Here is a 25623-nt window from a genome sequence, read left to right on the forward strand (position 1 = left end):
AGAGAGTAACAATACCAGTATTCAGAGTCTCTGGGAATACTAGTATTGGGACGTTACTGGTGGTTGCTTAGCAGGGGGATCTGTTGAGATCTGTGCTAGAGTGGATAGGGAAACCATAAGAGAGAGTGGTCCGGACTGGTGGAGTCCCTGGTGATGCCTAGTGACAGGCAGTAGCCACGCGCAGGTAGGAACCTGACAGGGAGAGCCAGGGAAGGGCGTCACACGTGTGGTGCAGGATGAATTCAAACCTGCCATTTTTGTCTCACTTGTCACAGAAAACGACACATGCATTTCTGGAAGGGGCAACAGCTATCGAGGCAGCCACAACCACACGAAATCTGGGGCCTCTTGCCTGAGGTGGGACTCAGAGATCATTACTGGGAAGGTCTATAATGCCTTTAGGGCAGATGCGAAGCAGCTCGGTCTCAGTAGCCACAACTACTGCAGGTAAGCAGATTCTCAGCTTTTCTCCTTGAGGTTCCTCTTGTAAAAGAGGGACCGGGTGCAACAAAGGGCTTATTGATAAGCTAACTGACAACTAGGGGTAAACAAGAAGTTTGTTCAGTCCACATCTTACAGTGAACTGACCTAATTTGGCAGCCTCAAACTCGAATGCAAACTGAAATGCAGCTATCAATTGAATAGTACACTTCTCTGAATTTTATAATGCTGTGCTGGTTCAAAAAATGCATATAAAATGTATTTTAGAGGAAATGCATATTTTAGGGGAAGATTGTGCCTAAAATGTGTACAATACCTGAAAGATCGTCTTACCCCTTATATTCCCAGTCGATCACTGTGGTCTGCAGGTGAGGGTCTCCTGCAGATATCATCTGGAGGACTGTTCTGCACAATATAGGAAGCAGACCTTTAGTGCTGTGGCACCTACCCTTGGGAATTCCCTCCCCTTAAATATTGGACAGGTGCCATCTCTGTTGTCTTTTCAGTGCCTATTGAAGATCTTCCTCTTTCAACAAGCCTTTTAAGTAGAGACCTTATCCCAGTCTGCGTCAGTGTTTGCCTGGGCCTAAAACACACACACACATTTGAAACTCTTCATAGTTTAGTATTTGTTCATTTCCAGATTGGCTCAGGCCACTGCTGCCACCACGTGGCTCGCTCGGTGGTTTTTGCCACTGCATCCCGCCCCCAATGTCATGCTGTGATGTCATAACAGTGTGAGAGCTTACATTTTTATATAGGTAGATAGATATCAACTCTGGAGCTTCTTAATTCTCTGGGGGCTTGAGTCTGGGCACTTCACACTGTTGCTGAGTGGGGGGAAAGGTTTGAAATAATCCTCTTGCATGTGTGTGTTGCAGAAATCCTGACAATGACACCCAGCCATGGTGCCATGTGATCAAGGGCGGCCAGAGAAAATGGGAACACTGCGATGTGCCAGCCTGCTGTAAGTGTTGCCCTGCCTGCTCTATCTGGAGCCACAGTCACGCTCTTATGCTGATCAAGTTAGGGTGGCAATGAAGTCTGTGGGCAGATCTGCCCTAGAAATGGAAACTTCTGTATAAGCCCCAACATGTAATGATGGTGGTTTCCACCACCCTGTCCCAGAATCCTGAGAAGCGGAATGTAGGAACAGAGGAAGCTGCCTTTATAATGAGGCAGACTGTTGATCCACCTAGCTCAGTATTGGCTGCACGGACTGGCAGCAGCTCTCTAGGGTTTCAGAGAGAGGGCAGCTCCCAGCTCCGTGGAGATGCTGAGGATTGAATCTGGGACCTTTTGCGTGCAAAACAGTTGCTCTGCCACTGATCTATGGCCAAAGAGGTGAGAGTGCTGAGAAGCACCTTTTAGAGACCTCTCCCCCCCACTTTGCAGAACTACAGCTCCCAAGGGATAGAATAAACGCCTGTGAATTTTTTTCTTTACACAGGATTTTTCTGTCACCAGTAATGGCACCACTTCCTTCCCTACAGACCCTCTCCGGTGTTGAGATTAGCAGAGGGGGCCCTTTGGGTAGTTCCACCACCCTCAGAAGCTCAGGGTGGTGGCGGCCCAGGAGAGAGCCTTCTCTGTGGCAGCCCCTAAGTTGTGGAACTCCCTCCCCACTGCAGTGCATCTGGCAACCTCACTGTACAGCCTCAGGCAAATGCGGAAGACGCACCTCTTTCCCCTGGCCTTTGACACCGGAGGCGTATGTTTTTAGGACCCGCCCCTTTTGTGATTTTGGTTGTTTTTCATTGTTTTTGACCCTGTATTTTAAGGTTGTTGTGACCCGCCCTTGGATCTCTGGGTGAAAGGTGGGCAGTAAATGCTGCTGCAAATAATGATAATAATAATGATAATAATGGGCTGCTTCAAGGAATGACTACAGACTTCAACCTCGTCAAGTCAGGGGTTGGTATAGCTGGGTAGTTGCTACAGCTTATGCCCTAGCAAAGGGTCCCCCACCATCAAGAGCCCACTGGATCACCTCCTGCTTCTCAGCATTGCCACCTCCTTGCTCGCCTGTCCTTTCCCCCTGACTCTCCCCAGAGGGGGGCACAAGCAAACGGTGGCAGGGAGAACAGCAGCAACCCTCAACAGCCCTGTGAGAGTGGACCCCCTCCAAGCTTGTGTGGTGTTTGTGTCCTGCAACACGTCACTGATGCAATAATAGTGCATTAGTGGTGGATTGATTCTGGGCCATCCACACACCATTCTGCTTTATTAGTTGTTCTGCAATGCCTTCCCAGGGTTGCTGCAGTATGGCTGTTTTGGAGGGAATAAAGAAATAAACAAACCGGAATGCTAGCGGTATAGAAAGTTACAGGATTTTAGCAGGAAGGTATGGGACGTTGTAAATGAAGCAGCATGTCCACCCCAAAACCTTTGCAGGCGCAAACAATATTGAAAGCGGGATCGCATCTAAACCATCGTGAGCACAAATCATCATGAATACACAATAAAATGGATGTCTGGATGGGCCCAGGATTTTGCCCAAAGGCTGCTCAAACCTGGAGGTGACATTGGCTGCAGACATTGCGTGCAGGTCAGATGCTTATTTCTTTATTTTTCTCTCTCCTCTCCTCCCCCCCCCCCAAATCTACAGCCACATGTGGATTAAGAGAGCATAAAGTAGCCCAGGTCCGGATCAAAGGAGGTCTCTACTCGTATATCCAGTCCCACCCGTGGCAGGCAGCCATTTTTGTCAAGCTGCAACGAAGAGAGGGCTACCTCTGCGGAGGGATTCTGATCAATTCCTGTTGGGTCCTCTCAGCCGCCCACTGCTTCACAGAAAAGTAAGAGACCTGCGCCTGATTTGTCAGCTGTTCCAGACTTCCTGCCCCTACTCCCCACCCCCCCCCCCGGAAGTCTCTTGAAAGCAGAGGTGATCTGTTATTCTGGTGGCTGAGGGCCAAGTTGGATGCAACACCATTCATGCAATTAGCAATTGCACCATTCATGCAATCAGAAATAATAAATTTTTAAATTATTCATGCAACAAGCAGTTTTTCTTAGAGTAAACCAGAAGGGAACGGCCCTGATCTGGAGTGGGACTCTTCCACGAGAAGGCTTTGCAATCCTTAACCTCTCTGGTGCGATCCAGATCTTTATTTGCATTGGGAGGAAAGTTCCATTGGTGCCCATCTAGCGCTGTATCCCCCATCGAGCTCAGCACTATTTGCTCTGAAAGGGAGCACCTCTTCAAGTTCCTGGGCAGATTTTTTTTCCTCCAGCCCTACTTAAAGGTGCCAGGGATTGACCTTCCGCATGCAAAACATACGCTCTGCCTCTGAATTATGGCTCCTTCGCATCCATTGGGTCTCCACAAGAGAGAGGTTATGAACCAGAGGGCTGTGCATGTACACACCCTGGTAAGTGGCGTAGCATTCCTAAAGCACCTCCACCTTTTCATCTTTACAAGAAATGAAGTCACCGTTTTTAGCCCTCATGGTGGCAGCGCCTGAGAGCTTGCAAACATCTCTATGTTTCTTTCCAGCCTTTGATCCTTTTTCTTTTGAAAAAGCTTTCAGGGTTTGTTTTTCTTCCAGAACCTAAAAGAAACAGATCAATCAAAGCTAAATCAATGTAATGCAGATGCACCGAGTTTGCATAATGTATTGATTGCAGAATTTGGCTTCCTCATCACACGGCATGGATTTTCTGGAGCACCAAATGCACATGCTCAACTCACAATAAGGCTTAGCATTTATTTTGGCAAGCCATGGTGTTGTCATTTCTGTATGAACGTAAGCCATACAACAACCTTGCAAGGTAGCCAATATCCTCACACATCTGTACCGTGGGAATGGGAAAACAAAGGATGCTAAAGGCCACTCAATGGGTGCATGGCTGAGCTGAGGTTTGAACAAAGGGCTACCAGTTCCTCTTCTAGACAACCACTATGCTAGGTCTGGGCTAGCTCTGGGGCCTTGAAGTCCTTCAGCAGATGAGCAAGGAAGCTGAAGGCTGTGTTTGCAGAGGAAGACTAAATTGCACCTGAAAGTGCCAGCCACCCAAACTTTTCCCTATTCTATAGGTTTGACGCCAATCGCCTCAAAATTGTATTGGGCAGGACGTCCCGCACGAATCCCGAATGGTCTGAACAGACATTCCCAGTGGAGAAATGTATTGTGCATAAAAAATTTGTCCCAAGAACATATGACAACGACATTGGTAAGTTCTGTTCCTCCCTGGGCTTAGACAAAGGAAGCTGCCACACACTGAGTCAGACCAGTGGTCCATCTAGCTCAGTATGGACTGCAGCTCTGGACCTGCCTGGTTGGTGTTGACCCGTGACAGGGCCTTCTCAGTGGTGGCTCTCCATTTGTGGAATCCCCTCCCAGTGAGGTGCATCTGTCTCTGTCATTATTGACATTCAGGAGGAATTTAAACTTTCCTCTTTACCCAGGCGTTTGATGACAGAAAGAGAGTGTTCCTGAAGATAATTAGATTAAAGAATGTTTCTAATTGTAACTGTTTAGAATGGTTTTTAAAAATGGTTTTGTTGATGTGTTGGCCACCCTGGGCTCCTTCGGGAAGAAAGGTGAGATGTAAATTGATGATGATGATGATGATGATACACTGACTGGCAGTGGCTCTCCAGAGTTACAGGCAGGAGTCTCTCCCAGACCTACGTGGAGACGTTGAGGATTGAACTCGGGACCTTCTACAAGCAAGGCAGATGCACTGCTACTGAACTACGGCCCTTTGCCAGCCTCTCACCTTCACTCACCCTGCCTTTTTCTGCTTTCCTCTTTTTGCCAGCTCTGCTGAAGCTGAAGTCGTTGTCCAACGAGTGTGCAACAGAAACAGACTTCGTTCGGCCTGTCTGCCTCCCGGAGCCTGGGCTGAAGCTGCCAGATTGGACGGAATGTGAAATCTCTGGCTATGGCAAACATGAAGAATGTAAGAATGACTGGCTGGCTCCAAACTATGGGCTGTGACAGCTGTGCTAAGAGGAAGAAGCCCCACCCCCTAACTAGGGATAGACCAATCTGTCCGTTTTGGTTTCTCTCTGTTGTTCAGAAGCCCAATTTGCTCCATTTCTGCAGTTTGAGATTATTTCTTTTTAAGTTTGCACAAAATTTTGTACACTTTCATGTGCATTTCTCACAATATGTGGATGGTATTCAGCGCAAGTCCTACTTGGAGTAGACCCATTGCAGTTAATGGATTAACTTAGGTTCATTAATTTCAATGTGTCTGCTCTGAGTAGGACTTGATTGAATACCGCTGTATGTATTTTTGTAAGTGGTTTTTCCTAATTTTGCAAACAATTTTCCCAGATATAATAAATGTATGTTATTTTTGCTAATATATGCACTCGTGTGCAATTTCCCTAATATACACTTATTCTGCATGCATTCTTTGGCTGGAGAAATGTCTTGCAAAATTCGGGGGTGGGTGAATCTGAAAGGATAGCTGCATTTTTGGTTTGGGAAGTGCAAGTTAGGTAGATTTGCTTTTGAAATGCAAACTAACAAATTTCTCCCCCATCCCTCCCCTAAGCTGTGTATCAAACCCTTTCTGAGTTTTGAGCAATGAGGACTGTGTTGGAGAACTTCCCAGTGGGTACAGTGCCCACCTTGCATAGTGCTTCAACTCTGCCACTTCCACTTCCCTTGTATTATGCCTAGACATGGCAGGCCAGGGTGAGTGGGTTCGGAGGTGCAGCTTCAGAATAGCTTTTTGTGCTTGCTGCAATTGAGACCACTTGATTTAGAATGAGATTGGCTGCCAGAATCCATCAGTTGTGCAGCTGCAGTTAAGGCTGCAGAAACGGCCTCTCTAAACAAACTTCAAATCCCCTCTCCGGATTTGGTGCAGTGTGTGTATGTGAGCTGAATTCCTATTTGGTTACTAACTGATCCATGTGACTGAACTGAGTCTACACCAGAATGCCATCTGGCTTCCATTACAATGAGTCAGATCCCCAACAGTCATGACCCCTTCATCCGAAGCTCTTTGAGAACTTCCTTTCTTCTCAAACCTCTGTGTGCTCCGGCAGTCAAAGTCAAAGAAGTCTGCTAAGTTGAAAAGGAAAGAAACTAGAGAAGAGGTGGGCAGCTCATGGGCCTAGTCCTCAGTGAGGCAGTCAACCTGTGTCTGGGCTCTATCTCTTCAGAATGCCAGTGGGGGCTTTCATGATGGACTGCTCGCTTAAACTAAACTACTTCTCCGAATACGGAAAACCAACTTTTCTCTGACATCTAGTTTTCCATTGCAGAGAACGCATTTTTTGTATAGAGAAATATTCCACCATTTCAGCCTCCTCTACACCAGATCATAAGCTACCTTTGCATCTGGATACTACACCTGTTTTATGAACTCCTCAGTAGTGCCACAATATTTTCTCATCTTCACTCAGGGCTGTGTTTGTGGTGTGGGAGTACAGAGGAGAAAAGCTGGATGTTGTACTGGGCACTGAAGTTCTGTCCCGAGTAGTGGAAACGTTGCTCAGCCCCTTCTTTTGAAAATTTGCCAGGATTAGTGCATCTACTTTTAAGCCTATATGATAACGTTAAGGACTGGAGACTCGTTTTATTTTAAAGTGAAAGCCGAGATTCTTAGGCTCCTGGATTCTGCACTTGGTGATTGTATATTCTGCAATACATGGAACACAGAGCATAGACTTGCTAAATGGTTCCTTATTAACTGTTGTCTTTGGGCTGCTTCAGGAGCCAGATGAATACATTCCCTTTCTCTCAACAGTTTCTCCTTTCTTTTCGGAACGTCTGAAGGAAGGACATGTGAGGCTGTATCCAGCCAGCCAGTGCACACCTAAGCAACTTGCAAACAGGACAGTCACTGAGAACATGTTGTGCGCAGGGGACACCAGGCAGATCGATGATGCCTGCAAGGTAAACCTGTCGGACGTACAACAGCAGGGATCATTCAGTTAGTAACCTAAGGGTTAATTCTATTCACAGTTAGTCAGCCAACTAAGGGCTTAGGGAGAGGTGTTGGCTTAATAACCAGTCAGAATGGCATGAGGTAACTCAAGTTCTGATTGGCTGTGTAGTTCTGAGGGAGCTGAATATGTCTCACTTGTCTAGGCCATTACCACTTTACTGGGTAATCAGTTTTTTTTCTCTTTGGACTCCATCTGATATTTATGGGACTCTGCTAACAAAACCCAGTTCTAAGAACATCATGGATTTCCCCATTGGATCAGGCCAAAGGTTCATTTTCTCCAGCATCCTTGGCTGTATCCAGTACTAGTCCTACTCAGAGTAGAACCTCTGAAGTTAATAAATTTCAGTGGGTCTACTCTTGAGTAGTTGGCTTAAAAACTGCTGTTGTCAACAACACCAACTGAATATCTCTACAAAGCTTACATGAGCAGGTCACCAAAGCAAAAACCACCCCCTGTTCTTCGTCCCTAGCTTCTGAGGATCAGAGGTACACTGCCTCTGAATGTGGAGGTTCCATTTCTGAGATGGGCAAAGCAGGACAAATAGATCATGGCAATAAGCCACAATGGCTGTCTGCCCTGAATTTTGTCCAGCCTTTCTAAAAAGCTGCCTAAGCTGCTGGCCATCCCCACACTTTGTAGTAGCGAACCCCCTAAGTTAATGATACATTGATGGAAGACATATGCCCTCTTCCTCATCCTGAAATGATCGCTAGTCAATTTAATATGGCCACTTCCAAGTTTTACAATTATGGGAGATGGAGAAAAATGTATGCTTCACACTGGTCATAAAATTCTATCATGGTTTCTCCTTGGGGGCTTTAGTATTTTTCGGGGGGGGGGGAGAGGGGAAGCCATAATTTAGACTAGCCTTTGTCAACCTGGTGCCCTCCAGATCTTTTGGACTATAATTCCTATGAGCCCTAGCTAGAAATACTGTATGATGCTGGGGCTGATGGGAACACAGCCAAGCTAGGTGGGGATGATGGGAGTTGTAGTCCAAAACACCCAAAGGGCACCAGGTTCTAGGAGCCTCTTTTACCCTTTTCTCATAAAGTGGAATAACCCTTTTGTGTGAACCTCTTGGAAATGGGGTTCATGCACTAAAAATAAAAACAAAACCCACTGATCCCTCTAAAGGTTTGCTCAGTTTAGTACTGGAGTACAGGCAGTTTATTTGGTTGCTGGTTCCTAGATGAGCTTTTCATAGGAAAACCGGCTGGGGGGGTTAATCCTGGACGACAGCATAGCAACTGACCTGAGGGACAGTCTTTGGGCTCCATAAAAAGGCAGAGAGATGTCAATTGTATTAGTTTGTTTCTTTTTTAGAAGATTTATAGCCTACCATTCATCAGAACCAATTCCAGGGATGGATGCAACATACATTATAAGCTACTACCAGTAAAATAAACAGTTCTTAAACACCAGCAAATAAAGATCTCTAAAAACAAACAAAACAGGCTAAAATAGTCCTTAAAACCTTTTAAAAACCCTGAGTAAAGCCAGTTATATATTTCACTGATGGGGAGGACAGTGGGTGGGGGTAAGACAGGACCAATCGGCAATTTCTCAGAATGGGTTTTTAAAAGTAAGTAGCAGGCAGATGGTTACAATCCAGATTGGGGACCATGCATGTGCATGTGTGCATGCCTCCTGCTGCACCCCCAGTTGGGCTCAACACTCTTGCTGTTTGCATTGGGAGGAAAGCTCCATACATTTCAAGCACTCTTACAGCACTTTAACAGTCAGGGCTTCCTAAAGAATCTTGGGAACCGTCGCTTGTTAAGGGTGCTTGACCTCACAGACTTACAGTTCACAGCATCCTTAACAAACTACAGTTCCTCAGATTCTCCCTGCCTGTTCAAGTAGTATGAGAGTGCTTTAAATGTGCAGTGTGGATGTGACCTATAGCAGCTTTCCTTCCAAGGCAAATAGCAGGTGTGAGGAGCCTCATCCAGATCAGGGCTTCATCAAATGACAACTGTCTGCCCACCCCTGGATATACTTTGTTTGTAAACCATTTATGCAAATGGCAGTTCATGCAATTAGTGGTGGAGTGGCATCTGGCTTGGCCCTTAGCTTTTTTGCCACGTGGAAACCAACTGTCTTGGGTTGGCATTTGCTAAAAATGTTGAAGACCCATCTTCAGTAAGTTGGGAGTGAATAAAAATGAATGAAGATCCTGTTGCTCACTATCTTCTTTTTTTGCAGGGTGATTCTGGGGGGCCTCTGGTTTGTCTGAATCATGGCCGTATGAACCTCCTTGGGATCATCAGCTGGGGCGTGGGCTGTGGGAAGAAAGACATCCCAGGCGTTTACACGAATGTGGTTCGCTATCTGAGCTGGATTCAGGAGAACATGAAACCTTAATGGCATCAGCAAGCCAGTCACCCTTCCCAGTGAGCTCTCCTTGCATCAGGGAGAGATATGGATGCCTGAACGAGAGACTGTTCTCATGCGCATGGAGTGGCACATGGCAGTTAAGGGAGGCACACAATTCGGGTGGTACCTTAGGTCTCTCTTTTTTTGTATGCCACACTACCTCACGCAAATACAGCTCCCCCCCAAAAAAAAATCCTCCTCAGGAAACTCAAGGGATTGACAGGAGGAGGATCTCGCCTGCACTGGCTTCCAATATGCTTCCGGGCCAGATTCAAAGTGTTGGTACTAACCTATAAAGCCTTATACGGCGCGGGACCACGATATCTGCTGGAATGCCTCTCCCGATACGAACCGGCTCGTACACTACGGTCTACTACGAAGGCCCTCCTCTGGGTCCCGACCCATAGGGAGGCCCGGAGGGTAGTAACAAGATCTAGGGCCTTCTCGGTGGTGGCCCCCGAATTGTGGAATAGTCTCCCCAAGGAGGTACGCCTGGCGCCGACACTATTATCCTTTCGGCGCCAGGTTAAAACCTTTCTCTTCTCTGAGGCATTTTAATCTAAGTTAATTTGAGTAAATGTTGTAATTTTATTTTAGATTGTGTACTTTTATATACTTGTTGTATTAGATCCTGTAATTTTATTATTGTATATGTTTTTATGTTCACCGCCCAAAGAGCTGTTTGCTAGTTGGGCGGTATATAAGCTTAATAAAATAAAATAAAAATTCCTACACAATGACCAGGTGCATCTGGAAGCCAGACATCCATTCATTTTAGAGAGGGCAAGCATTTATTGCAAACAGTGACAGTTGAAGACGAGGCTCCATACCTGTGGTGGTTCTGAATGGCGGCAACTGCTTGGAGCCATTCCTGCTGCGGTCTCTCCTGATGTTTCAGAGGTAGTGCCAGCATAAAAACTTTGGGAAGGGCTGAACAAGACAGAGAATTATCTCTCACTGCCTGTGACTTTGCACTAGGCAGTCAAAGTGGTAATGATTGGGAGGTCCTCCACTGCAAACCCCACTTCCCCAAAAGATCAGACTTTTTGCCATAAGGAAAATGATTGGAAAATGCAAGACAACAATTGCTTTGGAACAATGTCATCTAACCTTGTACAGAATTCATGATGAATGCTCAATAAAACAGGTCATCTGGAAGCCCCCTTAACAGTGTAATCTTGATTAGACACATGTGAGTCCGACTGAGTTCTATGGGACTTACTCCTAGGTAGAGGTATAATCTCTGCAACTTTCATGTGTTAATCTACATTTCACACACCACATTGTTTATCTTTGTGTTTTATGACCATCCCCTTGCTGCTCCATATGCCTGGAATGCTTCTCTGTCATTGATCCCAACGGCTGCTTACTAAAAGTGCATTTTTCTCCTCTAACTCCTGCTGTTTTTCTGTGATCCTCCTTTCCCTCCTTCGCATTCCCTTTCTTTCGCATGCCATAGTTTATTAGATTGCAAGCCTGGGGGGTAAGGATGCACCCCTCTTTGATTTTTGTATGCCGCCTAGTAGGATGCTGAGGCACCCATGATAGAAATAGAAAAACAGACAAAGACAGTACAAATAGAGAGAGAACCAGCAGAAAAGTTCTGGACTGGATCCCCTTAGCTGTGTGATCAACACAGGATAGCCTGCAGTCCTGCTAACTATTATTTGATAATAAATTTAGGGGTTGCTGTGCGAAAGCCTGTAAGCAACTTAATAATATAATTAAAACATTTATAAATGCTCTATCAAGAAAATGCAACAAACCAACATTCACAACCTAACAAGAAAGCCCTCTCCTCAAGGCCAGACACAATCCTTGTCAACCTAAGCAACCCCAAGAGGATGTTAAAAGCATTGGCTAAGGGGGGGATGTTAAAAAAATTAGGAGACAAGCAAAGTTACTTTCTGTTACTGAAAATATTCTAAAGTGGGTGCATTCCTCAGAGAGAGAGAGAAGCAGCTCTCTCTTGGTGTCACCCTCTGGACTTCAGCAGAAAGGGGGACTCAGAGGAGGGCCTCTGTTGATGATCTTATACAGCCATGGGAAGAGATGTTCCTTCAACTAACACAGTCCCAAAACCAGCACCTTCTGTTAGACCCAGAAACATACAGGCAATTAAGAAGTGTGATGTGTTTAAAATGCGCGGTCTCCATTAATAATCAGGCTGCCAAATTCTGCACCAGCTGTCTTCAAGGGCAGGCCCATGTATAACCCATTGCAGTAATTCCCAGAGCATAGAACATTGAAACTAGGTTATCTGTGTCCAGCCTAAGCTGCTAAAAGACTTGCTGCACTATGGCAGCCACTTCTGCCTTCAGTGAGCGCACTGGATCCAAGAGTACCCCGCCTTCCCACCCGCCCAGCTGAGCGACAAACCTGATCCTTTGGGGGGAGTGCAATATGGAGGCCTGGCACAACCCCTGATCTGATTATGCACCTCCCAGTGAAGAGGAGTGTGGTCAGTGGGAGCTGGTGGCTCCAAGTCAGTGGGACAGTGAAATCTGCTCTGGGTTTTAGTCCTGCTGAAGCACTTTGGACAGCTCCTTGAAAGTTCTTACTAAAACCTGGGGTGGATTTCACTGCCCCACTTACATGGAGCCACTGGGTGAGGGCCATGAGCATTGGTAGTTCCCTAATGCTTTACACCAAGACAAACTAGCTCACACTCAGTTCTTTCACTTGTAGACACAACAAAGCAGAAAGCACGGCAATGTCCTCTGCAACAGCTGCACAAGCAAGTCTGTTGGGGCAATGAGCTCACCTGTGCTCATCACATAATGACCCCTAACTGGGAGGTGATGGCGGAGAGCTTACAGGGCCAGAAATGTCAGGTTTCTTCTTTTCCCAGCTTCACAAGATCTGTCTGCTTTGTTGATGTCAAGTTCAGAACAGGATCTGATTTAGCCTCCTGCTGTGGTAATAATAATAAATTTTATTTCTAGGCCGCCTATCTGGCCACACAAGCAGCCACTCTAGGAGGCGTACAAGATAAAGTAAAATACAACATACAAACTACATAAAAACCCAAGAACTACAATATAAAACGAAACCGAACCCACCCATAGCTAAAACCAATGGCACCCAAAAGAAAACAAAACAAAAGACAAAACCCCAGGCCACCTCAGCCAGCCGGCTTATGTATCCCTCCAAAGAGGGATGAGATGCCTTTCAGGAATGAGGGCCTCACTCCAGCTCAGTTCATCAGAGGACTGGGCTGTTTGTGAAGCAAAGCCCTCAGAGGAAGGCTTGCTGACTCAGAGAAATGAAACAGGCCTTCCCCTCCCCATTGCTTGGCTGCCTCTGCAGGGTGCTTTCCATAGAACGGGTGGGGAACCTGTGGCCTTCCAGATGTGGTTGGACTCCAACTCCCATCAACCCCAGTTAGGAGAGCCAGTAGCTAGGGATGATGGGACTTGTAGTCCAACAATACCTGGAGGGTTGCATATTTCCTACAGAGATCTGGGGCATATGTGTGGATTTCTGTGTAGTACCAGACATGGGGTGTGAAATCAGACCTACTGAGGTGGTGGTGGTGGTGGTGGTGACAATTTGTAGGGAAGCTCTCTCACAGGAGTCGTAGGAAGAAGGCCATAATTCAGAGAACACACTGTGCAATCAGAAGGTCCCAAATTCAATCCCTAGTATCTCCAGGTAGGGCTGGGTGAGATCCCTGCCTGAAACCCTGGACAGCCACTGCCAGTCAGTGTTGGCAATATTGACCTAGGTTATTATCACTAGAAGAACTATCACTAGAAGCTAAAATGATGAAACTGAGGTTATCCTACTTTGGACACATAATGAGAAGACATGATTCACTAGAAAAGACAATGATGCTGGGAAAAAAAGAAGGGAGTAGAAAAAGAGGAAGGCCAAACAGGAGATGGATTGATTCCATAAAGGAAGCCACAGACCTGAACTTACAAGATCTGAACAGGGAGGTCGCTGATTCATAGGGTCGCCGTAAGTTGTAATCGACTTGAAGGCACATAACAACAAAGTGTTTGCTTTCCTTTATATACACGGCAGCAAGTTCAGCCTTGCTGTGCGCTGCTGTGCATATCTGATTCCGTTGCTAAATATAACATGCATAGAGTAGCATTCTCCCATAAACAGCAGTTTAGGACCCTGAAGGACCACCTTCTCCTGCATGAATCTGCAAGAGTTTCTAGGATTATGTCCAACTCCATATGCCTTTTGAAGCAGGTCAAGTGGCAACCAGAGAAGGGTTCTGTTCTGTTGCTGTCGCTGTGGATTGCTCTCTCCAGGTAGAGATGGAAATTTGATTCAGTTCACATTTGAAGCTAAACTTATCTAATTCCTACTTTCTGAATCAAGACGTGAACCAAAATGCAGCTCTCTTTTGAAATTCACACTTCTCCAAATTTTGCAATGCAGTTGTGCAGTAATATATACAAACATGCATATACTAGGGTAAAGTGTGCTTACAAATGCATGTATTAGTGAAAATAACAAGCAAAATGCATTATATTAGGAGAAAATGCTTGCAGAAATACATATGCAAGTCAAAACTGCATCCAAAGTGTTGAGAGAAATTCACGCTTAAATGTTAATGAATTTTTATGAGGATTTTAAAAAATAAATCACAAATTGCTGCAAAATGTGGAGAACCAAACTTAGGATTGGAAAAATGAGAAACACAGAGAACCTTCACCCATTCCTACCCCAGGGACTTGCACCAAACGAGGCTCTATCTATTTTATTTCACTGGCCCTTTTAAATTTAAATCTTTAGATCAGGGTGGGCAGGAAGTAGATCAACATCTACTGGTGTTCTCTGGATTATCTAAAGTAGATCAGCAAAGCTTTCTGTCTCTAAAGATAATAATGGTAGCAACACAATGACCCCTTGCCACCTAAATTATATTGCTGAAATGCAGCTTGTTTGGAAAAACTAGTCAGTTATTTAAAAACAGAGACGCCCTGCAATCAATCGGCATAACAACATTAAGAGTCTTCGAAAATATAGCTACTCCACAGCTCTTAATTAGTCGTTCGCTTATATTAACTAAAAAACCTCCGGCAACGTCAGACCCTGCGCCTGGAGAAAATCTAATTCAGTTGGAAGCTGAGATTGAGCAACCCTTACCCTCGTTGGTGCCGTTTCACCTAGTCAATCCTAAATCAGCGACTATGGATTACAACCCAGTCCATAGTCTAGGGAATGCTGATGGGAATGATGCGCTCAGTGAAGAAGAAAAAAATCTATTTGAAGCCTACGCCGTGCTACCGGCACCAGCTCAAACAGATATTGTTTTGAGGCTGCAGAGACTAATCATACAACTAAAGCACTTGTCGGCTGGGACATCCAACAATAGTGCCTGGAGAGAATACCAACTGTTGGGGGATCCCCTCAGTATGACAGAGGTAACTCCTATGTTCACGACTTTTAGCCATAGGCCTCTAGAAAGTAATTTACATGTCCTCCGATCAACCACAGCAGAAATTAATCTCCCAGCAGCGAATTTAGCCCAAATTCCCATAAAGAAGAATCAGACAATTACATCTTCAAGGGCAATAGTTACAAGTAGTCCAATACCTACCTGGACAGAAATGAGATGGCTGGACAAAAATGAGGAAGGCTCCCTCCAAAAGGCACTTGCCTATAGGGGGTCTCCTTCTAACCCTAAGCAGATATATATATCCAACATTAGTCGGGTGGATGCAATCCTAGAATCAATCGAGTTTCTGTTGACCAAACCACCTCCAACGGCTAGTGCTCCCCATATGCAGAATATTTCTCTATCCCAACAAATTACGGGAGGCAAACCTGTTAAGCCCTGACTAAAAACAACTTGCTCGGCATCCTGGTTGTTATTTCTCTCTTGGAACATTGCAGGATGGAAGTCCAAAGCTGCAGACCCCTCCTTTATGGACTATGTAAACAAGTATGATATTGTTTTCCTCCAAGAGACCTGGACCACTGAGGCATTAGAACTGGACGGCTACTCTGCCATTTGTTGGCGGCAACGCCCAGTGATTAAGGCGGCTGCCCCAAAGGTGGACTGAGTGTGTTGGTTGCCACAAATCTTAGAACCAGCGCTACTAGACTGGATTCTTTGTCAGAGCTAGCTATGTCACTAGTTCTCAAGCTTAACTGGACGTGTTTGCTACTAATAAACGTCTACCTCCCCCCGAACCATCAAAAAAGGCGAATAAATAAAATCTGTCAAGAACTAGAGGCTTACATAGGCAAGCTGACAATGCTTTACCTAGAGGCAGCGGTGGTGATAGCGGGCGACTTCAACACCAGGATAGGTCCTAGCGATGAGGCCTTATATGCCCAATTCCACGAAGTCCCCCCTGCCCCTGATGAGATCCATACTCTACCAACTCGCCGCTCTAAAGATCAAGAGTTTAACTATGCTGGCTTCTGTCTTATCCAAGTGCTTTTTAGACTGAATCTTGTCCTAGCAAATGGGTCCTTGGAGGGCGACAAAAGCGGTGAATTTACTTATTTCTCCGGTACAGGAGCATCATCAATTGATTTCTTTATTGTGTCCACCGACCTACTAAGTAACTTATCATCCTGCATAGTTGATGATCATCCTGACAGGTTGCAGGTATTTTCTGGTAAAGTCATCTCGCAATTACTATATCGTGCCCAGATAAGTGTCTATGGCAGCCATACCTCCTTTGAAACTGTTCAAACCAAGTTTCTAAGGAACATATTGGGTACCCCCCCATGTGTCCCAAACGCCAAATTACACCTTGAAGCCGGTCTGCCTACCATCGAGGCTCGCATATGGGTGCTCAAATTTAGGTACTGGCTAAAACTGATTTCTGCACCAGTCAGTTTGGCTCCCCTCGTGCTATTGGATAACTATCAGTCAAAATGGAAGAAATCTTTACTTACTAAACTCACTGTTCTAGGTTTCTCCCCCTCTACCATCCTAGCGTTAGGCTTCTCCCAAGCGAAGTCGGCTATTACGCAGAGAACACTTGATATAGAATTCCAAAACCTCCTGTCCCTCGCTGGTCTTAGCCCTGATCTTAACCTTTATCCTAAGGTTTTTACCCCGGCGCATTATCTGGACCTCCTACATATACCCAGACTCAGGAAAGCATTCACACTGGCCAAACATAATGTCCTACCATCTGCACTTTTAGAGGGTAGGTATCAAAAAATCCCGTTTGCTGAACGTCACTGTCCATGTGATACTGGTGCTGTAGAGACTGTAAGTCACGTTTTATTAGAATGCTCTTTTTATCATGACCTTTGTAGTTGGTTTATTACCCCTATCCTACAGAAGTTTCCAGGTAGGGATGCTACTTTTTATGTACAATACCTTTTAGCTGATAAAAAACCCCTAGTAACATCCAAGGTCGCGAGCTTCTGTGATGCAGCGATTAAACTCCGAAAAGCGCTGACAAATCAATGATCGTTGCAATTTGAAGCATGTTTTTAGACTGTGTTTATATGCTCATTAGCATACAAGTATTGCACTGTTAATTCCTTTTATGATGTTTTTATATTTTGTACCGTGATTTCTGCTGGTCATCGACCGTAATAAAATCAATCAATAATATTGCTGAAATGAAGAAGCAGGTGGATAACCTGCCCATTTGTTACCTGGCCAAGTTCAAGGTTCTAGCTTTGGTGTACATAGCCCTATACAGCTTGGGACCAGGATACCTGAAAGACCATCTTATCCCTTATATACCCAGTTGATCACTGTGCTCTTATACCGTCTTATCAGGGGGTCAGTTCTGCACAACATAGGAAACAGACCTTTTCTGCACCTCGCTGTGGAATTCCCTCCCCTTAAATATTAGACAGGCGCCATCTCTTATCTTTTTGGCACCTATTGAAGACCTTCCTCTTTCAACAAGCCTTTGAAGTTGAGACCTTATCCCAATCAGCTTCTGTGTTGGAATTGCTTTTTAATATGTTTTTAAACTTTTTTAAAAAACATTGTTTTAAATATTTTTAAGATGTCTTGAAAGCTTTTAAAATGTTTTTAAAGATGTTTTGTTTTAATGTATTTTAAAGTCTGTTTTTATGAAGTTTTAATGTGTTTTTAGTGCTTTTGTTTGCCGCCCTGGGCTCCTGCTGGGAAGAAGGGTGGGATATAAGGCAAATGATAAATAAATAAAATAAATAACCAGGAGTGGGATTTTTTTGGGTGTGTGTGGAAGGCCTTTGAATTTTATTTTGAGTCTCAGAACTGAACTAAGTCCTCAGCTCAGAATTCTTTTAAATCTTAATTGTATGTCTTGTGTCTTTGGTTCCAGTTGATGGATCTTGAGGTTCTTGTAAAAAGCAAAACATACAACAAAGTAGATCCCACAAGCATGAAGTCTGCCCCCCACTTTAGATCTGTATTTATGTAGTTCATTTGGTTTTATTGATATGTTCTGTTGTTTCTAAATAATTAAGTATTGTTACATGCTTTTGCATTGAAATGCCACAGCCCATACCTCCCCCTTTATGCATGAATTATGTGAAGGGGTCATATGTAGGAAAGGGCTGCTCTCAAGGTTGCATCCCTGCCTCACCCCCCAACATCCACAAATGAGGCATGGACATCTGCAGAGGAATGCCACTTTTAGGCAGGGTTCCAGAACACATGGAAAGTCTACTGTGCTTAGAGGTTTAAGGCTGCAACCCAGTACACACTTAACTGGGAGTAAGGTCCATTGAACCCAATAGAGCTTACTTCTGAATAGACATGTATTGGATTGCAGACTAAGTGTGTAGATTTTCCTTTGCAGATGTCTGCTCCTAATGAATGAGTGCTGGGTGCAGGGTTAGAGAGTGAGGCACCATCTTTGAGATGAGGGTGGGGGCTTGGCCCTGCAGCCCCTTTTGATGGCAATTCTCCTTCATAGGATTTGCAGGTGAAGGGAGCTTATACATTTTGCAGTTCAGTCCCATTTGAATTCAGCACTCACATTTCCCCCCTTCCCCTCCCTTCCCTTCCCACCCCTTTGAGGATAACCATGATTCTGCTGAAATGGAACTAGTGATGGCCTCGATGTGACCATTGTTTTCAAATGGTGGGTTGGCAGGACCACTAGTGGGTGGCAGCCTGATCCAAGATGGGTTGCAACAGCACTACCACCATGCAAATATACAGCGGGAAAAAAGAAAATGTGTCCCCACCTGCACATTTGGGTTAAAGTTTAGTCCTGGGTCTGAAAAAGTTGAAGATGACTAACAAGCTGAGGCTTAATATATACATAACAACAGAAATGCAACCTGTTCTGGATGGGGTTCCACTCCCTTTGAAGGACCAGATTAACTGTAGGTGCTCCCGGGTCCAGCATTGCTTCTGGTTCTGTGGAAAGGAATGCTTTTGCCCAATTTCAGCTGGTGCACCAATTGCACTAGTTCCTGGAGAAATCAGATCTGGCCAGTTACCCATGCCTTAATTCACATCCACTTCAGATCACTGCAACACACAGTGGTTGCTATTGAAAAGTGTTTGAAAAGTGCAGAATGCTGCAGCCAGAATAATTTGTGATATTTGCTTTTCTAACCATATTACCTCTGCTTCAATGTGCACCAGCTTCCAAGCTGTTCCTGGCCCTACTTCCAGGTGTCGGTGATTGCATCCAAAGCCCTAAACCAGATTTCACTAACATAAGTCTCATAAGCAGCAACTGTGGTTTGTCCCTGCCCTGCCAAAGGTCCCAAGACCTGCTCCTGCAACGTTTCATCCAAATACCCATTGTATAGTGCCATAGGCAAATTTTATAACTTCACAGGAATACCCTGGATGGGTGCATGGTCTTGTTTCGCCAACCCAAGCTGATGGATTTCTGTACGAGCAACCCTAATACAAATCACTACTGTCCCTAAAGAAATTACTGCTGTTCAGCTCTCCTGAATGGCAGACTCCAATTCTTACTAGTAAAATTAAATGCTTGTGGACTTGTTGCGCCCACCTGGTGGGTTCCTCCTCCCATCCGGAGCCTCCATCCAGTATGTGCCCTCTGTTAGTTCTCAAACACCAAATGATAAATGTGATTTTTATTGATCTCCTGGGAGACACACTTTCATCACACTGCACATATGCACACCATTCAGACCATGCCAACATATTTTCATCCATTGCATGGGGTGGGGATGCTGTTCTGTTAAGTGAGGCGCCACCCTAGAGCCACAACAGGCAGGTTGTTCCAAAGGTAAAGTTTCACTATTGCAACTCAAGGGACTCTCTAACACAGCACAGTAAGATTAAACAGCATCCAGCAGGTTTTCAGGTCCATTACAGAGGAGACAGGTATAACATTTTAGGCTTGATGGAGATCGGAATGCACCTTTGCTGCCCTGAAAAACATATACACACTTACCCCTCATGGAGAAAAGCTCTGAGATAAGGTTTCTCAGAAAGCCAGATGGGGTAGGTGCCTTTTGCCCAGCATCCATGAAGTCACCACCATCCTGCCCCCCACACAGCAGTTTTGAAAATGTGTGAGACTTTTGTTTTGTAATTACATGGACACCCATATAAATTGGTAACGTCCAACTAAGACACACTCAGAGGAGACCCACTGAAATAATAGACTTAAGTTACTAAAGTCCATTGATTTCAATTGATCTATGTCGAGTATGACTAACATTAGATAGGTTGCAAACAGCAAGCTGATCCAGTGTTTCGACTTGTAAGATATACGCACATAGAAACTACAAACTACAGCTCCCAGGAAAGCCAGGACTGTTCAAAGTGGTATAATATGCTTTAAATATATAGGGCAGATGGGGCCTAAATTTCTATGTAAACTACAGTTTCTAGGGAGGGGCACCACGGTTTTGGAACACCGTTCCTACTGAAATCAGACAGGCACCTACAATTTTTATATTCTGTCATCTGTTGAAAATGTTCGTTTCCCCCAAGTGCTTTTAGAGAATTAATTTTGTTCAGTGTTGGTCATTTCTTCTGCATTTTATACTTTTAATTATTGTATTGAAAAGACTGCAAACAAATTGGGAACTGAACATAAAAATGCAACAGCTGAAACACGTTTGGTTTAGTTATATTTAGAATGATTTGATTTTTTCAAATCATAGAATCATACAATCATAGAATAGTAGAGTTGGCCTATAAGGCCATCAAGTCCAATCCCCTGCTCAATGCAGGAATCCAAATCAAAGCAAGCTGCCTCTTGAAGGCCTCCAGTGTTGGAGAGCCCACTACCTCTCTAAGTAATTGGTTCCATTGTCGTATGGCTCTAACAGTTAGGAAGTTTTTCCTGATGTCCAGTTGAATTTGGGCTTCCTGCAACTTGAGCCCATTATTCCATGTCCTGCACTCTGGGACAATCGAGAAGAGATCCCGGCCCTCCTCTGTGTGTCGACCTTTCATGTACTTGAAGAGTGCTATCATATCTCCCCTCAATCTTCTCCAGGCTAAACATGCCCAGTTCTTTCAGTCTCTCCTATAGGGCTTTGTTTCCAGTCCCCTGATCATCCTTGCTGCCTCTTCTGAACCTGTTCCAGTTTGTCTGCGTCCTTCTTACAGTGCAATGTCCAGAACTGGACGCACTATTCAAGTTGAGGCCTAACCAATGCTGAATAGAGGGGAACATTAATAAATGAACGTTAGTTATGTCTATTTAATTTGTTCATTATTTATGAAGTAAAGTTGCTTTAAATAACTAGTTCATACTATTCTATTTTGTGGAATTTTAATGTTCAGATCCCAATTTGTTTGCAGGTGTTTTTTTGTCTGTTAGTTTAGGATACGATTCCTCTTCATTGGGCTTAATTATTTTATCTTACATCACCCCTGATATTTTCTATGAATTGACTGTAAATACTTTCCTAGTACACATAAAGCATGCATAAGACTGCAGCTTCAGTCTCTTGCCTTACTGCTAGAAAATGATCATTGGCCTGAGGGTGGCTCCTAAAAAAAATCCTCCACTTCTAACAAGCAGATGCACCTTACTGGGTTCTTTTCCTTTTGCTTAGCCAGCAGTGGAGATCCGAGCGGGAAGCAGAGTCCTCGGAACAGGTGTGCCAGGCCGGCAGCTGCTGACCTGCCACCACAGTCCTGAAAAAACAATCCAATGTACACTGCCATTTTTTTTAATTGGACAGTTGAGTGGCAGTCGCACGGATCGTTTTGGCACAGTAACTAATGGGTCTGGTGGATTCCTCCAACTTGGCTCAGAGGGTCCCAGCTCCACGCTGCATTTTCAACAACATCATGGGAACGTTCAGAAGATAGGCCACTGTGCTAAAAGTAGTCAACTGGGCTTTGCCATGGCTTAAAAGAAAAGAAAAATGAAGAACGTGCAAACTGGAGCAAGCTCTGATCAGTATGTACACACACACACAGCTAAAGTCTACTTATATAGAAGCGGTTCATGTAAGAGAAGACCGCCAGGAGTGCAGCACACCAGGACATACAGAAAGAGGAGCTTCAGCACAGGAGCAAAGCACCCCACTTCTAAAAGCCCCACACTCTTGCCACCTTAGCCCAGCCTTGGCCAAGCTGGTGCCCTCCAGAGTTTTGGACTACAGCTCCCATCAGCCCCAGCCAGCATGGCTGGGGCTGATGGGAGTTGTAGTCCAAAAAACGAATGAAGGGCACCCGCTTCACAAAGGCTGCTTTAGCCAGACATCACTTCTCACAAACATTAAATACGCATTGTCCACACCCTCCCCTCCTGCCACAACCATTCAGCAAAGAAAACCAGGACAGGACAGACTAGAGTGTTTTTTTTCCGGTGAAGGTGGCACAATATTTTGTCCCAGCGGTATTTCTGATCTAACAGGCTTTGTGGTTGTCCAAGCGCGGCCAAGAAATGCACAAAACCCATTTGGGAGAGACGAGCGTTGGCCTTGGCTTAGCCACAAGGAGCTAAAGTGCCAATCAGCTCACCTCTCCGAGAAGCATCGTCTTTTCAGCCTTGTACCCAACCAGGGCCTTTAAAATGGGGCAGGAGCAAACGAGGATAATGCCCCCCCCCTCCACTTCAGTCCTGTTCATCTGGCTCTTAAGCAAAGGATTTGCAGGGCCAGGGAGTCCTTCTCTAGGCAGTCTTTGGAACAAGGAAGGAGAGTCCCAGGTGCCAAAGATGAAGAACATTCAGGATTAAATCCCTCGGCCTCCCCTGACATCTCCTCCTGTTTTCCAAGGCTATGGGAACACCAGCCAGCAAAGAAACAAGCAAATGCCAGCCAAAAAAAAAGGGAGAGGGAGATGGGTGCAGCGTCTGCATGAGCCAAAACATTAGCCGGCAAGCCTGGAGGGACGTCACGGTTTCCCCCGGTTTGCTCTACAATCTCACCCGAGAACTTCAAAATTTAAGCTTGAGGCAGAGATGCCAGTTTTGCCCAGCTTGGGATGGGAGGAGGCCACAGGGGGAAGAAGATACCTGCCCCGACCAGATCCAGGTGGGTCAGAGCAAGGAGCAGCCCTGGGAAGACAGAAACAGAGGCGCAGTCAGGAGCCAGAGCACACTCCAGCCCTCTTGTGGGCAGAGGCCCCCCCTTTAGGTCCGGACTTGGAACTTCCCAGCTTTGGTCATGTACTTGATCCCCTTGAACGGCTTGTATTTCTCTCCGTACATGTCCAGGCGATTCACTTTCAAACCTAGGGAGGGCAGAAAAAGGTAAGGAGAGAGGCTGGAGGACAGCAACTGTGGGAGATACGCTACTCTGACCAGCCGTGATGGCTATGTCCTGCTTCTGCGGTTGGAGACCGTATACCAGTTGCCGGAAGCCTCAGGAGGGGAGAGTGTTCTTGCACTCGGATCCTGCTTGTGGGCTTCCCAACAGGCACCTGGCTGGCCACTGTGAGAACAGGATGCCGGGCTAGATGGGCCACTGGCCTGATCCAGCAGGGTTCTCCTTAGGTTCTTGGGATGTTATTTATTTATTTATTTAAAATATTTCTATCCCTCCCTTCTACCCTATAATAGGGCACTCAGGATGGCGTACAAAAATAAAATCAAACATGTACATAATAAAATTGTAAACAATAAAATCACAAAAACATTAAAATAAATTAATACATAAAATACAATATATATACACACACACACATATAGGAAGTGGTAGTAAAGGGGACTACAAGGGCAAAATTTAATGTATTATTATTATTATTATTATTTATTTATTACATTCATACCCTGCCTTTCTTTTCATGATAGAAACCCAAGGCATCTTACATCTGGTTCCCAGGCAGTCTCCCACCCAGGCACTGACCAGACCTGACCCTCAGCAGGGAGCTGGCCTTATGTGCCTTCAGACCATAGCGTAGAAGGCATAAAATCATAAAATCAGTGTTACTGGCATATAGCCCCTCAAGTATGGGGGGTGGGATACAGAGCCATAGTGGACACTTGCTTAAATCTGCATTAAAAACTATTCTGGTTTGTCTAGAGGTGGGAAGGAACAGAGTTGTATGTAGGGCATTGATCCAGTCCACTGCCAATCCTAGTCAGCCCCCTATCTCCTCTTATATGTTCCCCCACAGCAGTAATGTGCCACTTTCAGCACCCCTGTCCTTTTCAAGAGTCGGTGCATGTCATGTCCCCAGAGTCCAGCAGTAACCAGCGCATCGAGTCAGAGGCTATGGGGTCAGTAGTTAAGGAGCCAGACCAGATTCCAGGGCCCAAGCCCCACGCCTGATGCAAGTACTCAAGGAACTACTGAACCAAAGGCTAGCAGACACCGGCCTGCTGAACCACCTCCCCAGCACCAGGGAGCGGAGGACCAGAGCCAGGACCCTCACAGGTGCCTTCCCCTGAGACCGAGGGTCCAAATGCCTCCTAGATTATCTCACCGGTGCACAGATGGGAAGCCACAGAGAGCAGGATAAGATCAGGCCAGAGGGTTGGCCTTTAACAGAATCTAGTTCTCCAAAAGGGAGTGCAGCCTAGGAGAGGCAGGCCAGAGGCTCAAAAGGCCTCCGTTCACTTCCAACTCTTGTTGGAAGTTAAAAGTTGGGTTAAACAGATATTGTTAGGTGAATAGGAAAGGCAGTGGGAGGTAGGTTTTACAGGTTCTATAGGAGGGTTTTCTCTTTTTGTCCACTATTAGAGGATTTTCAGATTTTTAAATTGAAGGGGCGGCAGAGGCAGGTTAGCCTGCTCAGACTCTTGCCGGGGTTTTGTGCTGTTCAGAGCAGTTTGTGCAGGCTTGGGAGGATTGATTCTAGGTGTTGTGAGGCTTGTGGGATGGAGGAATCAGTGGATCATGTTCTACAGGACTGTTGGTGGTCTGTGGAACACAGAGCGCCTCTCCTTCATAGGTTTAGGGATTTGGGGCTTACAGATTTGTCAGTGGGTCCTGTCCTTTGGAACAAAAAACTATGGGGCATGGTACTGGAAATTTTGTGGCAGTTTGTGAAGCCTACGAGGCTTTATGACAGGCTGTGAATGAAGTGTGATGATCCTGTTGCCAGTAGGTGGTGGTAATAGAGCCTTGCCTTGCCTTGATCCGCCATTAAGAACATAAGAAGAGCCTGCTGGATCAGGCTAGTGGCCCATCTAGTCCAGCATCCTGTTCTCACAGTGGCCAACCAGGTGCCTGGGGGAAGCCCGCAAGCAGGACCCGAGTGCAAGAACACTCTCCCCTCCTGAGGCTTCCGGCAACTGGTTTTCAGAAGCATGCTGCCTCTGACTAGGGTGGCAGAGCACAGCCATCATGGCTAGTAGCCATTGATAGCCCTGTCCTCCATGAATTTGTCTAATCTTCTTTTAAAGCCGTCCAAGCTGGTGGCCATTACTGCATCTTGTGGGAGCAAATTCCATAGTTTAACTATGCGCTGAGTAAAGAAGTACTTCCTTTTGTCTGTCCTGAATCTTCCAACATTCAGCTTCTTTGAATGTCCACGAGTTCTAGTATTATGAGAGAGGGAGAAGAACTTTTCTCTATCCACTTTCTCAATGCCATGCATAATT

The 25623-nt window shown here is 45.4% G+C and overlaps 2 protein-coding genes across 6 annotated transcripts in view; one reads left to right on the top strand and one right to left on the bottom strand.

Annotated features, from left to right (window-relative positions):
- Positions 1 to 10872, top strand: part of PLAT (plasminogen activator, tissue type) — a 35062-nt gene extending 24190 nt beyond the window's left edge. For all 4 annotated transcript variants that reach the window (XM_061592375.1, XM_061592374.1, XM_061592378.1 and 1 more), the window contains 7 exons: positions 276 to 447; positions 1323 to 1408; positions 3050 to 3239; positions 4481 to 4617; positions 5209 to 5349; positions 7156 to 7304; positions 9569 to 10872. In XM_061592375.1, coding sequence (XP_061448359.1) covers positions 276 to 447; positions 1323 to 1408; positions 3050 to 3239; positions 4481 to 4617; positions 5209 to 5349; positions 7156 to 7304; positions 9569 to 9727 — 1034 coding nt within the window. In that variant the 3' untranslated portion in view covers positions 9728 to 10872. The remainder of the gene's footprint in view (positions 1 to 275; positions 448 to 1322; positions 1409 to 3049; positions 3240 to 4480; positions 4618 to 5208; positions 5350 to 7155; positions 7305 to 9568) is intronic.
- An 8848-nt stretch (positions 10873 to 19720) lies between these two features.
- Positions 19721 to 25623, bottom strand: part of AP3M2 (adaptor related protein complex 3 subunit mu 2) — a 29907-nt gene continuing 24004 nt past the window's right edge. For both annotated transcript variants that reach the window (XM_061592878.1, XM_061592879.1), the window contains exon 9: positions 19721 to 23309. In XM_061592878.1, coding sequence (XP_061448862.1) covers positions 23209 to 23309 — 101 coding nt within the window. In that variant the 3' untranslated portion in view covers positions 19721 to 23208. The remainder of the gene's footprint in view (positions 23310 to 25623) is intronic.

Source organism: Rhineura floridana, chromosome 12 (genome assembly GCF_030035675.1).
Source record: "Rhineura floridana isolate rRhiFlo1 chromosome 12, rRhiFlo1.hap2, whole genome shotgun sequence".
NCBI classification, from domain to species: Eukaryota; Metazoa; Chordata; class Lepidosauria; order Squamata; family Rhineuridae; genus Rhineura; species Rhineura floridana.